General features: G+C 47.3%; 1 protein-coding gene across 3 annotated transcripts in view; it reads right to left on the reverse strand.

Annotated features, from left to right (window-relative positions):
- Positions 1–2,852: 2,852 nt before the first annotated feature.
- The window catches only part of ARHGDIG (Rho GDP dissociation inhibitor gamma), a 35,367-nt gene continuing 21,351 nt past the window's right edge, over positions 2,853–16,868 (reverse strand). For all 3 annotated transcript variants that reach the window (XM_073648524.1, XM_073648523.1, XM_073648525.1), the window contains exons 2-6: positions 16,637–16,816; positions 13,125–13,208; positions 3,957–4,033; positions 3,580–3,643; positions 2,853–3,311 (exon numbers count right to left, since the gene is read on the reverse strand). In XM_073648524.1, the coding sequence (XP_073504625.1) occupies positions 3,112–3,311; positions 3,580–3,643; positions 3,957–4,033; positions 13,125–13,208; positions 16,637–16,811 (600 nt within the window). In that variant the 5' untranslated portion in view covers positions 16,812–16,816 and the 3' untranslated portion in view covers positions 2,853–3,111. The remainder of the gene's footprint in view (positions 3,312–3,579; positions 3,644–3,956; positions 4,034–13,124; positions 13,209–16,636; positions 16,817–16,868) is intronic.

Here is a 16,868-nt window from a genome sequence, read left to right on the forward strand (position 1 = left end):
ACTACTATAATACTGCCCACTATGTACAAGAATATAACTACTATAATACTGCCCCCTATGTACAAGAATATAACTACTATAATACTGCTCCTATGTACAAGAATATAACTACTATAATACTGCCCCCTATGTACAAGAATATAACTACTATAATACTGCCCACTATGTACAAGAATATAACTACTATAATACTGCCCCCTATGTACAAGAATATAACTACTATAATACTGCTCCTATATACAAGAATATAACTACTAGAATACTGCCAATATGTACAAGAATATAACTACTATAATTCTGCCCCTATGTCCAAGAATATAACTACTATAATACTACTCCTATGTCCAAGAATATAACTACTATAATACTGCTCCCTATGTACAAGAATATAACTACTATAATACTGCCCCCTATGTACAAGAATATAACTACTATAATACTGCTCCCTATGTACAAGAATATAACTACTATAATACTGCCCCTATGTACAAGAATATAACTACTATAATACTGCTCCTATGTACAAGAATATAACTACTATAACACTGCACCCTATGTACAAGAATATTACTACTATAATACTGCCCTCTATGTACAAGAATATAACTACTATAATACTGCCCCTATGTACAAGAATATAACTACTATAATACTGCTCCTATGTACAAGAATATAACTACTATAACACTGCACCCTATGTACAAGAATATAACTACTATAATACTGCCCCTATGTATAAGAATATAACTACTATAATACTGCTCCTATGTACAAGAATATAACTACTATAACACTGCACCCTATGTACAAGAATATAACTACTATAATACTGCCCCTATGTATAAGAATATAACTACTATAATACTGCTCCTATGTACAATAATATAACTACTATAATACTGCTCCTATGTACAAGAATATAACTACTATAATACTGCTTCTATGTACAGGAATATATCTACTATAATACTGCCCCTATATACAGTATACCTCCTGTCTGGCACCTGTTTCCCCTCTCGCTCACTCCCGCGTATCGGATCTAATTACATAACACAATGATGAATAGGCAGAATGTGATTTCTTCGCTCCCTCTTCTCATTATTTTTGCATCCTGGAGCGGCAGAAGTCATTACTCCTTGTCTGCAGCCACTTACATCCGATCAATATTCTTCTGCTTAACCCCATTATTGCCTTTTATCCGCCTCATCATTTATAACACTTTGAACTATTACATTTTTCACGCTGATAGCTGGCGATACAGCAGAGCCCGTGTACAGCAGGAGTACACGCTCTGGACACGGCCATGAACGCATTAGTATGTTACCTTATTGACCTAGAATATGGTTGTCCGCTTGTCATCATCACAACTATATGGTCACAGACAGTTCTGTTCACTATACCGTACACTGCTCCTCTTTGCTGCACAGACTTGTTTATGACGTGGTCACAAAGCAACAGACGACACTACTTTGCTACAGTATAGAAGTATTCAGGAACTAAAATAGCTGATACCTTAAGGAAATCTATGGGGGTTTACAAGGAACATTTATTCTCTATATCTTAGGAGGTTGACCCTCAAGTCAACGAACTCTTTGCTCCCACAGATCACTCGGATCTAAGAGACTTTTTTTTGTTCTTCCATGTATTTCTTCTTCACTGTCGCAATGCAACACCGGTGTTTGTTCTTTCCTTATTCCAGAAGACGACGTCAGGTCTTGTTCTTTTTTTCACCAACAACATAAAATGTATTTATAGTTTGTTCATCAGGATGAAGAATAGATTATTCCATTGCTAAAAAACATGAATCATCTACGAAAGTTACATCCTGGCCCAACTTCTCCATCATCAGAGGTCCAAGGTCTTCAGATGGATCGAGACCGTGGTGGTTTAGTCCGAGAGAATGATGTTCCAATATTTAAAGCAAACTGATTGTGCTGAAAAGAATGATACCCAGCTGAATGTGGGGGGTCTCAGTTGACCATGACCATAGCTATGGGTGACATCATATACTATAAATCTGGCAAATTGGCCATAACGCACAAGAGTTGAGGGGAACCGTAGTCTGTTGCCAAGTGGTGGCTCACTGGTGCTGGTGAAGTCTTAAGATGACCCGACTGAAGCTTCTTCTTATTCTGAACATGGTAGAACCAGCTCATGGGGAAATATATTACGTCTACAAAAGCAATCGAGGAAGACGTGGATGGAGACAAACATGAGATGAAGGTCATGAAGTAGCCTGAAGCTCCAACCAGAAAACAAGACATTCTGAAGAAACATTGCACACCACGCTTTGTCTATAAGATGGAATAGGATGAGATTTTCATTCTTGCTAGGATGCCCATTATTAGGGACATTGGGAAAATGAATTAACAAATGGATGAAGGACCAATGGGCAATGGACAGAACTAAAGCACAATGGAAAAAAAAAATACAATAAGGAGCGTGAGAGGAAGAGGAAGGTCACGAAGAGGAAGGCCGAAAGGTGCGCGAGAGAAGGCCGAAAGGTGCGCGAGAGAAGGCCGAAAGGTGCGCGAGAGAAGGCCGAAAGGTGCGCGAGAGAAGGCCGAAAGGTGCGAGAGAAAAAAAAGGTCGAAAGGTGCGAGAGAAAAAAAAGGTCGAAAGGTGCGCGAGAAAAAAAGGTCGAAAGGTGCGCGAGAAAAAAAGGTCGAAAGGTGCGCGAGAAAAAAAGGTCGAAAGGTGCGTGAGGAGGGAGGGCCTTAACCTCATCACAGTTATAAAAAAAAAAAAAAAAAAGAGAAGAAGAAGAAGAAGAAGAAGAAGAAGAAGAAGATCTTCGCGCAATTTAATGATGACCAACATCAAACCCTTAATTGAAACAAACTCACAAATGCTTTAAGGTCAAAAACTGTATTTGTGAATCACTCCTTTTTGTCCAGGAACCCACTGGACAGTTTCCAGAAAAAAAAAACTTGTTAAAGATCCATCATTTTATTAAATACTGTCTTTACAGGTTTGTATATTCTTTTCTTAGAAACTACAAGTAACTATTAGAAAACAGATGTAGAAATCATGATACTTCTTGTACAATGTTTAATATGTGGCATTATCCGCCCCCTCATTAGGACGCCGCAGGGGAGGGTCGAGCCTCCTCTATTCCTTCCATTCCTTCTTTATATTGATGTTCCACTCCCAGGACAAGTGATCGCATTTGTCGTCGTCTGTGAACCAGGATTTCATGTGGTACGTCCCCCGGACGAGCATTCCTTTGGGGGCTTCTTCTAGAGGAGTTAGGAAATCGTAAGGCTCGCAGCGGGGTCCGTAGCTGCCGACCATGTGCGTCTCTTTATCAACTGTCAAGAAAAAAAAAAAATCATGGTTCTGTTATACACTTACAACCGGACCCAAAAATTCTTTACGTCTACTATTTTTTGGTCACTAGAGGGCGACAGACGGTTAGAGTAGAATTTATTGCACCAATGTCCTGGGCTGTAATAAAACCTTCTCCATCTGTATTGCTTCCATCTGTTGCCCCAATAGTGCATCCCTTAACCTCACTGGTGTATATAAAACACCCGGCAACACGTTTTCTTAGGGACTACTTTTCCATCATTCACTTACCTCTAATTCCTTTCCTGAAGGAGTGCTGTACATACTTCAACCCAGAAACTATTTCCTTGTTCACCTAGAAAAATATCAGAAAATTAGTGGATCCCTGGAAAAAGCTTTTAAAGGACACCTACAGTCTAATGTTTAAAATCTAGGGGGAAAAAAAAAAAAAAAAAGTACATATGTCCCTATGACAACACTTCTAGTCCTCGTGATCACACTGGGCAGTAAGCGCAGGGAGTGTGGTCATAGGCACACAAATAAAGAGAAACTCTTATTATGGGATAGGAATTCCCAGACTGTTTAGTTTTAATACTAAATCTTGTTATAGGGGGATAATGGGATCAGAAGAGTCTGGACATTACAGCAATAGAAATGGTGTCACTTACTTTGAAGGTAATTTTGACTTTGTAGCTTGCGCCCTCCTTCAGTACAAACATAACGTCCTTAAGTGCCGCTACGTTGCCTGCAAAAAAAATAAATAAAAATCAGATTAATGCCAAAATCAAAAGCATACGGACCTGTAATCCGGAAAGTCAGATAATGTAGCACTATAATATAAAGGCATGTATTACCAATCTCCTCCTGTTGGAAAACTACAGCTTTCATCATACCAGACTGTCAGGACATGTTGGGTGTTGTAATTTAGTAAAAATTGGAGAATCGCACATTAAAAACTGGGTGTTTAGAAGAGAGGTCTGTAGTAATGTAGTCTCACCACTAGAGGTCACTAGAGTACTGGGCTATCGATTCAGTTCTTAAAAGAGGAGAATTCTCAAGTTTGAAAGTGATCCTCCAACTTTCCCATTGCTGGGGGTCCGACCACCATGGTCCCCAGCAATCCCAAGAACTGGTGGTCGATTATGCTCCCTGCTGCTCTGGAGATTGTAGGAAGGATGGGGGGGGGGACGACGACGTTATTCACTCTGATGAAGCCCCTCACATTGTTTGGGACGTCTGGAAGATGATTGTCCGGAGAAGAGAAGGCGACGCTGCCATGAGTCCTGTGACCCTTCATGTGCGGGGGCATCTCATTCATGGAGGGGGCGCACTTACAGTTTACCGAAGAACACGCCTATGAATGAATAATGGGATCTAACCCTTTCTGCCTATGCAGAGGATTTGGTGCTTTGCATCAGAAAAATAAAGTTCTGCCTTCTATACAGATATATAACGAAATTAATCACAAGCCCAAAATACAGTCTGTGCAGCATGGAGAGGCAGTCTACTGTATAGTAGTCACCCAGACTGGAAATTACAGGATTGGCAGAAACACTGCACTACTACACCCATCCGGAAGCTGCAGGTAGGGATTATACACCACTTCACAATCACACCGGACCTGTCCGCCTGCACTTGTGTAGATTTGGGGTCTGTAGAGGTCGCGGATTCTCGGTTTTCCTGGTTCTGACAGCTTTTTCCTGCAGGAGCTGCGCTCATTTACATGGAGGGGAAGGTCCAACAACATAAAGACCTGTGTGTAAAATACTGATGAGCTCCCCCCGCACAGTGTCAGGGGGGCACAATGCAGAGCGTCTGTTACATTGCACCCGCCAGATTCCAGAGGCGGATTACACTGCACCCGCCAGATTCCAGAGGCGGATTACACTGCACCCGCCAGATTCCAGAGGCGGATTACACTGCACCCGCCAGATTCCAGAGGCGGATTACACTGCACCCGCCAGATTCCAGAGGCGGATTACACTGCACCCGCCAGATTCCGGAGGCGGATTACACTGCACCCGCCAGATTCCGGAGGCGGATTACACTGCACCCGCCAGATTCCGGAGGCGGATTACACTGCACCCGCCAGATTCCGGAGGCGGATTACACTGCACCCGCCAGATTCCGGAGGCGGATTACACTGCACCCGCCAGATTCCGGAGGCGGATTACACTGCACCCGCCAGATTCCGGAGGCGGATTACACTGCACCCGCCAGATTCCGGAGGCGGATTACACTGCACCCGCCAGATTCCGGAGGCGGATTACACTGCACCCGCCAGATTCCGGAGGCGGATTACACTGCACCCGCCAGATTCCGGAGGCGGATTACATTGCACCCGCCAGATTCCGGAAGAGGATTACATTGCACCCGCCAGATTCCAGAGGCGGATTACACTGCACCCGCCAGATTCCAGAGGCGGATTACATTGCACCCGCCAGATTCCGGAGGCGGATTACATTGTATCACTACCTAACACTTCCGCTCTCCTCTGGGGTGAGCTTCTCCACACTGTCGCAGGGGCGGGTTTGTCACCATGTAACGCTTGGTGCGCACGGATATACCGTGTCTCCGGACCATTTATTATAATGAAGCAGAAGGAGTCAGTTCACACCTGCCCTCTGTCCGGCTTTTTTCCAATGTGCATAAAAACATGGACGCCTGAGCTTTTATCCACATCTGAAAGAGACAAAAAACCCCCGAAACGGAGGCAGAGTCCGAAGTGACTCCATAGCCGAAACTGCTCTGCACAAAGCAGCGCACACGTGTGTGAACGGAGCCCAACACTGCTGAACGATTGGAGCCATTTCTGAGCCGTGCTGATGACACATGATGAAATATCACCCCGATCTCGTGATCGCATACGGATAAAGCCACGCCCATTTTAGGGCACATTTTAGAACGTTCATATCTAAGAACTCGCTCAAAAAGTTGCAAAAAGTTGTTTTTTCCTTCATCATTAGAATATGTAAGAATAGGTGACGGCAATGATTGTAGGGCAGAAATGGGCTGAATTCTGTTGTCAGGTCCCTTCCTCCACATTTCTTGGCAGCTCATACATTACTCAGCAGGGGGCGATCATGAGCCCCAGTGTAGAGCAAATATCAAGTCAGCATGATAGGAGTTGTGCTCCAGCGGATACTAAGTGGAAACCATCAGTAGGAGCGGCTGTTAGCGAGCGGGGACATTCTTTTGTACCTATAACATCATGGGGGAGGGGGCGTTATACAGCAATGATAAAGAGGACACCGTGAGAAATGTCAGACACGAGGGATATTCATTACACTGCACGGTCCCATATTAAAGGAGAAGAGTCACATAAAACCACTCGTCCCTCGGGAGCTGTGCGGCCAAATCTATGAACTAGACGTCATCCTTAAAGGGGTCCTCTAAGTGGAGGCGATCAGACTTTGTCCCACTGAAGCTCTTGGTCCCTTACAATGTCCGATTGTTCAGTCCAAAAAGTTAGTCTTTAATCACAATCCCTCCATAATCAGCTATAGATGTCCATCACATGCAGTGCAGACAGACGATGGCTCAAGGTTTCCTCTTCCCCCGGCTTTTCATCCTGCGCATTCTGTCTCTCCAGCCGAGTGTGAGTGGGCGGGGTCTTCCTATATGACCATTAACTTCTCATCCAATCAGATGTCTCCTCACTTATTGTCCCATAAGCTCAAAGAGAAAGGGAAGAAAGCTGCAGCTGCATCCCCCTCCTCCCTATATACTAGAGTCTAGTCTGAAAGAGAGCACCTGCACCCCCCTCCTCCCTATATACTAGAGCCTAGCCTGAAAGAGAGAACACCTGCAGCTGCATACCCCTCCTCCCTATATACTAGAGCCTAGCCTGAAAGAGAGAACACCTGCAGCTGCATCCCCCTCCTCCCTATATACTAGAGCCTAGCCTGAAAGAGAGAGCACCTGCATCCCCCTCCTCCCTATATACTAGAGCCTAGTCTGAAAGAGAGCACCTGCACCCCCCTCCTCCCTATATACTAGAGCCTAGCCTGAAAGAGAGAACACCTGCAGCTGCATCCCCCTCCTCCCTATATACTAGAGCCTAGCCTGAAAGAGTACCTGCAGCTGCATCCCTCTCCTCCCTATATACTAGAGCCTAGCCTGAAAGAGTACCTGCACCTGTATCCCCCTCCTCCCTATATACTAGAGCCTAGCCTGAAAGAGTACCTGCACCTGTATCCCCCTCCTCCCTATATACTAGAGCCTAGCCTGAAAGAGTACCTGCACCTCCCTCCTCCCTATATACTAGAGCCTAGCCTGAAAGAGTACCTGCACCTGTATCCCCCTCCTCCCTATATACTAGAGTCTAGCCTGAAAGAGAGAACACCTGCAGCTGCATACCCCTCCTCCCTATATACTAGAGCCTAGCCTGAAAGAGAGCACCTGCACCCCCCTCCTCCCTATATACTAGAGTCTAGCCTGAAAGAGTACCTGCAGCTGCATCCCTCTCCTCCCTATATACTAGAGCCTAGCCTGAAAGAGTACCTGCACCTGTATCCCCCTCCTCCCTATATACTAGAGCCTAGCCTGAAAGAGTACCTGCACCTGTATCCCCCTCCTCCCTATATACTAGAGCCTAGCCTGAAAGAGTACCTGCACCTGCATCCCCCTCCTCCCTATATACTAGAGCCTAGCCTGAAAGAGTACCTGCACCTGTATCCCCCTCCTCCCTATATACTAGAGCCTAGCCTGAAAGAGTACCTGCACCTCCCTCCTCCCTATATACTAGAGCCTAGCCCAAAAGAGAGAACACCTGCAGCTGCATACCCCTCCTCCCTATATACTAGAGCCTAGCCTGAAAGAGAGAGCACCTGCATCCCCCTCCTCCCTATATACTAGAGCCTAGCCCAAAAGAGAACACCTGCAGCTGCATCACCCTCCTCCCTATATAATAGAGCCTAGCCTGAAAGAGAGAGCACCTGCATCCCCCTCCTCCCTATATACTAGAGCCTAGCCCAAAAGAGAACACCTGCAGCTGCATCACCCTCCTCCCTATATACTAGAGCCTAGCCTGAAAGAGAGAACACCTGCAGCTGCACCCCCCTCTTCCCTATATACTAGAGCCTAGCCTGAAAGAGAGAACACCTGCAGCTGCATCCCCCTCCTCCCTATATACTAGAGCCTAGCCTGAAAGAAAGCACCTGTATCCCCCTCCTCCCTATATACTAGAGCCTAGCCTGAAAGAGAGCACCTGCATCCCCCTCCTCCCTATATACTAGAGCCTAGCCTGAAAGAGCACCTGCATCCCCCTCCTCCCTATATACTACAGCCTAGCCTGAAAGAGAGCACCTGCACCCCCCTCCTCCTTATATACTAGAGCCTAGCCTGAAAGAGAGCACCTGTATCCCCATCCTCCCTATATACTAGAGCCTAGCCTGAAAGGGAGCACCTGTATCCCCCTTCTCCCTATATACTAGAGCCTAGCCTGAAAGAGAGCAATCTGTATCACCCTCCTCCCTATATACTAGAGCCTAGCCTGAAAGAGAGCACCTGCATCCCCCTCCTCCCTATATACTAGAGCCTAGCCTGAAAGTAACTGCATCCCCCTCCTCCCTATATACTAGAGCCTAGCCTGAAAGAGAGCACCTGTATCCCCCTCCTCCCTATATACTAGAGCCTAGTTTGAAAGAGCACCTGCATCCCCCTCCTCCCTATATACTACAGCCTAGCCCGAAAGAGAGAACACCTGCAGCTGCATCACCCTCCTCCCTATATACTAGAGCCTAGCCTGAAAGAGAGCACCTGCACCCCCCTCCTCCCTATATACTAGAGCCTAGCCCGAAAGAGAGAACACCTGCAGCTGCATCACCCTCCTCCCTATATACTAGAGCCTAGCCTGAAAGAGAGCACCTGCACCCCCCTCCTCCCTATATACTAGAGCCTAGCCTGAAAGAGAGAGCACCTGCATCCCCCTCCTCCCTATATACTAGAGCCTAGCCTGAAAGAGTACCTGCACCTGTATCCCCCTCCTCCCTATATATTAGAGCCTAGCCCGAAAGAGAGTAACTGCATCCCCCTCCTCCCTATATACTAGAGCCTAGCCTGAAAGAGAGAACACCTGCAGCTGCATACCCCTCCTCCCTATATACTAGAGCCTAGCCTGAAAGAGAGCACCTGCACCCCCCTCCTCCCTATATACTAGAGTCTAGCCTGAAAGAGTACCTGCAGCTGCATCCCTCTCCTCCCTATATACTAGAGCCTAGCCTGAAAGAGTACCTGCACCTGTATCCCCCTCCTCCCTATATACTAGAGCCTAGCCTGAAAGAGTACCTGCACCTGTATCCCCCTCCTCCCTATATACTAGAGCCTAGCCTGAAAGAGTACCTGCACCTGCATCCCCCTCCTCCCTATATACTAGAGCCTAGCCTGAAAGAGTACCTGCACCTGTATCCCCCTCCTCCCTATATACTAGAGCCTAGCCTGAAAGAGTACCTGCACCTCCCTCCTCCCTATATACTAGAGCCTAGCCTGAAAGAGTACCTGCACCTGTATCCCCCTCCTCCCTATATACTAGAGTCTAGCCCAAAAGAGAGAACACCTGCAGCTGCATACCCCTCCTCCCTATATACTAGAGCCTAGCCTGAAAGAGAGAGCACCTGCATCCCCCTCCTCCCTATATACTAGAGCCTAGCCTGAAAGAGAGAGCACCTGCATCCCCCTCCTCCCTATATACTAGAGCCTAGCCCAAAAGAGAACACCTGCAGCTGCATCCCCCTCCTCCCTATATACTAGAGCCTAGCCTGAAAGAGAGAGCACCTGCATCCCCCTCCTCCCTATATACTAGAGCCTAGTTTGAAAGAGAGAACACCTGCACCCCCCTCCTCCTTATATACTAGAGTCTAGCCTGAAAGAGCACCTGCATCACCCTCCTCCCTATATACTAGAGCCTAGCCTGAAAGAGAGCACCTGTATCCCCCTCCTCCTTATATACTAGAGCCTAGCCTGAAAGAGAGCACCTGTATCCCCCTCCTCCCTATATACTAGAGCCTAGCCTGAAAGGGAGCACCTGTATCCCCCTCCTCCCTATATACTAGAGCCTAGCCTGAAAGAGAGCAATCTGTATCACCCTCCTCCCTATATACTAGAGCCTAGCCTGAAAGAGAGCACCTGCATCCCCCTCCTCCCTATATACTAGAGCCTAGCCTGAAAGAAAGTAACTGCATCCCCCTCCTCCCTATATACTAGAGCCTAGCCTGAAAGAGAGCACCTGTATCCCCCTCCTCCCTATATACTAGAGCCTAGCCTGAAAGAGAGCACCTGCACCCCCCTCCTCCCTATATACTAGAGCCTAGCCTGAAAGAGAGAGCACCTGCATCCCCCTCCTCCCTATATACTAGAGCCTAGCCTGAAAGAGTACCTGCACCTGTATCCCCCTCCTCCCTATATACTAGAGCCTAGCCCGAAAGAGAGTAACTGCATCCCCCTCCTCCCTATATACTAGAGCCTAGCCTAGCCTGAAAGAGCACCTGTATCCCCCTCCTCCCTATATACTAGAGCCTAGCCTGAAAGAGAGAGCACCTGCACCCCCCTCCTCCCTATATACTAGAGCCTAGCCTGAAAGAGAGCACCTGCATCCCCCTCCTCCCTATATACTAGAGCCTAGCCTGAAAGAGTAACTGCATCCCCCTCCTCCCTATATACTAGAGCCTAGCCTGAAAGAGTAACTGCATCCCCCTCCTCCCTATATACTAGAGCCTAGCCTGAAAGAGAGCACCTGCATCCCCCTCCTCCCTATATACTACTTTGCTCCAAACAGATGTCACAGGGACTGAGGGGGCTCCGAATATTTATAAAGGGGATCCACACAGGAAACAGGAGAATTACAGGCTGCTGGAAGGTGAGGAAGATACCAGTTAAAAAGAACAGAGCAATGCCCCAATTTCCTTCCATATACCGAACCCGATGTCTCCAGCTGGGCTGATGGGCAGTGGGGAGAAGTTGGTGTTCGGGATGGGGCGCAGGATTCATTACACCGCACTTTATAAGAGGTGCAATACAAAAACATTTAAAATAGTAAAAAGATAAATAAATCCTAGAAATATCCTGCGTTTACTAGAATTACTATAATGCTGAACAGATGCAGGACACGGCCAGGTCACAGCACCCAGGATGGCGCCTCGTACGCCCCCTATTAATCTGCTTCTACACCTTCCCCTTGTGAGGCTGGCAGTGTCATTAGCATGCAGGGGGCGCCGCGCCTCGGCCGTGCCGCATCTTTCCTGAGCTCCTCATCCGGAGACAGAAATCCCTGGTTTCTCCTTCAAGCAGCAGCCGGATCTGATAAAAACAAGACGTCAGATCTGAGCAGCCGGTGAGGAGATTAATGTTCCATTGAGGAGCCGCTGCCGCATGGGAAGGACCGAACCAAGAGGATTAACGGCTCCTTCCACACGGAAGAGGAAGAGGAGGAGGAGGAGGAGGAGGAGGAGCGCCGCCTGGAAATTACAGCTATGCAGATTGACGATCAGACGTAAAAAGAAGAAGAATATTAATACAGAATCTTCATTATACAAGGAGCTCCCCCTAGTGGTGACTACAGACAGGATCTCATCATGTATCTCTGTATACAGGGAGCTCCCCCTAGTGGTGACTGCAGACAGAATCTTATCATGTATCTCTGTATACAGAGAGCTCCCCCTAGTGGTGACTGCAGACAGAATCTTATCATGTATCTCTGTATACAGAGAGCTCCCCCTAGTGGTGACTGCAGACAGAATCTTATCATGTATCTCTGTATACAGAGAGCTCCTCCTAGTGGTGACTGCAGACAGGATCTTATCATGTATCTCTGTATACAGAGAGCTCCCCCTAGTGGTGACTGCAGACAGAATCTTATCCTGTATCTCTGTATACAGGGAGCTCCTCCTAGTGGTGGCGACAGACAACCTTATCATGTGTCTCTGTATACAGGGAGCTCCCCCTAGTGGTGGCTGCAGACAGAATCTTATCATGTATCACTGTATACAGGGAGCTCCCCCTAGTGGTGGCTGCAGACAGAATCTTATCATGTATCTCTATATACAGGGAGCTCCCACTAGTGGTGGCTGCAGACAGAATCTTATCATGTATCTCTGTATACAGGGAGCTCCCCCTAGTGGTGGCTGCAGACAGAATCTTATCCTGTATCTCTGTACACAGGGAGCTCCTCCTAGTGGTGGCGACAGACAGAACCTTATCATGTGTCTCTGTATACAGGGAGCTCCTCCTAGTGGTGGCGACAGACAACCTTATCATGTATCTCTGTATACAGGGAGCTCCCCCTAGTGGTGGCTGCAGACAGAATCTTATCATGTATCTCTGTATACAGGGAGCTCCCCCTAGTGGTGACTGCAGACAGAATCTTATCATGTATCTCTGTATACAGAGAGCTCCTCCTAGTGGTGACTGCAGACAGGATCTTATCATGTATCTCTGTATACAGGGAGCTCCCCCTAGTGGTGGCTGCAGACAGAATCTTATCATGTATCTCTGTATACAGAGAGCTCCCCCTAGTGGTGACTGCAGACAGAATCTTATCATGTATCTCTGTATACAGGGAGCTCCCCCTAGTGGTGGCGACAGACAGAATCTTATCCTGTATCTCTGTATACAGGGAGCTCCCCCTAGTGGCGACTGTAGGCAGCAGAATTGTATAGTTTACCTCTGTCTATGCAGGTGCTTCAGACCTCCATCACTGCACATGCTCTGTTGTGTTGAGTTGTGGGAGATGTGACGCTTACATTACACAATTACGCAGATAGTAACCTCAGTATCTCTGATCAGTCGTCGTCGTCTTAGTTTTGTGACATTGTTATTACACCAGGTTATAGGAATCCCACCTGTTAAGTCCATAGTGATGGGTCCTGGGGCGTCATCGCATATCAAAGCCATCTTTGTTACCTGCACATTGGGGGCACAGGGGTCTGGAAGGAAAAGAAAAGACATTTTTAATTTTCTGATTTAATTGTAACTATCTTCTTTGCCCGTACACAGCATATTTTATCATCATGATTTTTGAGCACTAGGTCTGGGGGAACAGTTTATTGCCAGCAGCACAGAGGATTTTAAACACATTTCTAGAAATCTTCGGCTCAGACACTCACACCACAGGGTCGTTCAGGGACAGCGACGAAGGAGAAGACCGAGAAGTCTGACTCACTGATGTGTAATTACACCGCGCCAATTATAAATCCATTGCAAATCCTGTGCGACTTCATACCTCCTCCTCCAGTCACAGCCAAAGCTGCAGCAGCACACATTCTCCTCCAGTCACAGCCAAAGCTGCAGCATCATATCCTACAGTAAGCTGCAGCATAACATCTCCCCCTGTCACATCCAAAGTCGCAAGGTGGCATCTTCTCCTCCAGTCACATCCAAAGCTGCAGCAGCACACATTCTCCCAGCCACAGCTTTAGCATCATATCCTACAGTAAGCTGCACCATCTCCTCCACTCACAGCCATAGCTGCACCCTTGCATCTCCTCCTTCAGTCACAGCCAAAGCTTTAGCATCATATCCTACAGTAGCATCTCCTCCAGTCACATCCAAAGCTGCACTGTCACATTCAAAGGTGGACCATTGCATTCTTTACTCCATTCAAAAAGCTGTAGAATTATATCATGTGCTCCAGTAACATTCAAAGCTGCACCAGTAAAATGTGCACTCTAGTCACATCTAGAGCAGCATTCAGAATTCTGCTGGCTGCCACTTGAAATCTGATTCATAGCCAGGAAGGTGCGGACACCATCATGGTCACTGGTTTTGCTGATTGGGGCCATTTTACTGACCCACCTGGAGCGGAGACCTGCAGGGGGGTCTTTCCACAGCCCAAAGAGTGTGAACAACTAGGATTGGGCCCCCCCCTCTATCCAAGGGCCCCCTCCGGCCATTAATGACTCAGTTCTACATGAGTCCCCCCGGTACCTCTGCTGCGTCCATCACATATAATGTACCTGGAGGATTATAGAGCTTATTACAGCCCAGTCCTCGGGGGACGCACATTAGTGCCGGACACTCAGCACAATCTCATAATAGGAGCCGGGGAGATGCTGCGTCAGGACTCCTGCAGGATAAAGCCCTGCGCAGGTGACCAGCCGCAGAGAGGGCAGATCTATTATTTATAGTGGGGGGGGGGGGGGGGGTCACAGCTGTCATTCACAGTAAAATGGAAGAAAGGAATCTACAAAAAGAAAAAAAAAAAGAAAAAGGAAATTCACACGTGGAGAGAATCCAGGAAGCTGAGACACTCGGTGCTGTTTGCAGAGCATCCATTTTTCTTAATTGTGAAGTGCTGCGGAATATGTTGCTGCTTTATAAATATAATTATTTTTTTTCATGTATAGGGTGGTGGCAAATTTAAAGGGGAAACGAGACCCTGCCCTGATACAATGGAGCAAAACCACAGCTCCGCTTCTGTTCAGGGGCAGCAAGCAGAGCTCCTGACAACGCAGCGGATCTTATTCTGAAGTCATCTCCGTATGGATCCCAGGAGATGGCGCCGCCCTGACACACGAGCGCTCCCCCGCCGCCATCACTGCCAGTAATCAGCGGTAATTCCATCAGGAAATAGGAGATTTCCTAATGGTTTTGTAATGGGATTTATCAGATCTGTCTGAGAACCACAACAGATACCGGGAATCTGCTGCTTAATGGTGGGAATAGATCTCATGTACGGAACAGATCAACCGGCCGGGGAGTCAGAGGATGCTCAGGATTTACAAGCTCTCTGGACAGGTTCAAAGAGAAATCACTAGCAGAAGGGAAAATAAGAAACTCCATAAAGAGATCTGATCAGAGAAATACGCTTCTTACACTTCCTGGACTGATCTTTCACGCTCAATTCATGGGTAAAATCTGTACTCAGTAAACCCAGATTTTCCACATTACGGAGATAGGAGATGACAGTTGGTGCTCATGAAGTTCTATGGAGAAAAGAGGGAGGGGCTAGAGGCGGAGACAGACATTCTTTTGCAAGTTCTCCTGAAACGACAGTTTTTTTTTAAACTATAGATTATATGTACTATTAATGAAAAAAAAATTAAAGCTACGGTTACTGTTTAAATGATTGGCTCCAGAGTGAGATCCACATGTCTGTTGGACCTTTGTGGCCCGTTATTATCCACATGAACGGGCAGGGCTCCATTCCTAGCAACCCGCAAGCATAAAAGCGGTGCAGGTAACATGTAAATTACCATTGCGGAGTCAGGGAGGCGGTCCCTTTCTCCTGAACAGTCACGTGGGTCACTTGATTGATGTCTCCCTGGACAGGACTCCTCATCACAACGCGCAGAGACGAAGCCTAAAGCCGCCACACCTGCCCTGTACCCTGGCCAGAGGGCTGTCAATCAAGCCAGGAAGGGGCCGGCCCATACGACTGCTCTGGAGAAAGGATCCGCCTCCCTGACTCTTCACAGATCTTCAATCTCATTTATATAATGCAGCCTTACACAGAACCCTCCGGAGCAGAACTCAGACTTCTGCTCTGGATCAACTAGAGATAAATGGCGACAGTGGATAAACAAGCAGCAGCTTCAGCCCCATAGAGATTTCTCGATGCTCATGAATCCATTAATCCCCCACCGCCGTCCTCCATTTTTCAGACTTCTCCGTGCCATAAATCATCTGTAAATCGCACATCTGTGCAGTCACACGTCACCGCCGCCTGAGCGCTTGTTACCGCGCACCTGCCGCCGCCGAGAACAGACGGCCGCACAATGCCGGATCTTAAAACGACGTCTGCAGGCGATTCACTCCTGCGCGGGGGAAGGAAAGCGACAACCTAGTCGTGCCCCAAATTTGGCACCGGATTCAAAACGGTTGTCAGGAGAATCCCTGAACTGATTCCCTCTTACAAGGTCATTTCTCATGAGGAGAGACAACCACCAACGTCAACCCAATAAAGGGTTGTCACCCAGCTTTCTGAAGATCCTAAATCATAACTCTACGTAGCAAATGTGTAAGTTCTATCAATTCCATCTTATTGTGGAAGTGTCAGTATATACTGCAGTTCTGGAATTCTATTCCCGGAATCTTCAAATGAACAGCATTTTATTTCTGAGGAGGACTGAAGCGACAAGGTGAATCCATTACTAGGATAAATTAATCCTCTGTAGGTGCGGAGAGGCCGATCAAGAATTCCTCACAGGGAAGGGGACATCAATCTCAGGCGGCCGAGGAAAAGTGCAAAATCTATTCAGATACCAGACAAAAATCAATCATTGCGGCAAGGTCACAGACAGGAAAAACGTGCCGAAACAGGACTCAATGCTGACGGGAGACACATGGTGCTGAATAGTCAGTGCCGTTCAGGAGCCTGGCAAAGCCTCGTGACATAATATGGCCGCAGACTCACCCACTGTGGCGGGCACGTTGCCCAGCAGGGCCTGCTTGTACTTGATCAGACTCTCGTCATCTTTGTCCAGCTCCTGGATCTCCTGCAGGGATTTCTTCTCCGGGGCTTTGTAGTTCAGGTCGGTTTCGTCGTCTTGATCATCTTCAACGGGTTTAATGCCATCTTTGTCGGCCATGATGTCTGAAAGGAGAGAAGACAAAGGTCAATGGGGGACAACCAACCGGAGCATTGT

Source organism: Phyllobates terribilis, unplaced genomic scaffold, assembly GCF_046119375.1.
Source record: "Phyllobates terribilis strain yellow unplaced genomic scaffold, ASM4611937v1 Scaffold_9__5_contigs__length_417890890, whole genome shotgun sequence".
Classification (NCBI taxonomy): domain Eukaryota; kingdom Metazoa; phylum Chordata; class Amphibia; order Anura; family Dendrobatidae; genus Phyllobates; species Phyllobates terribilis.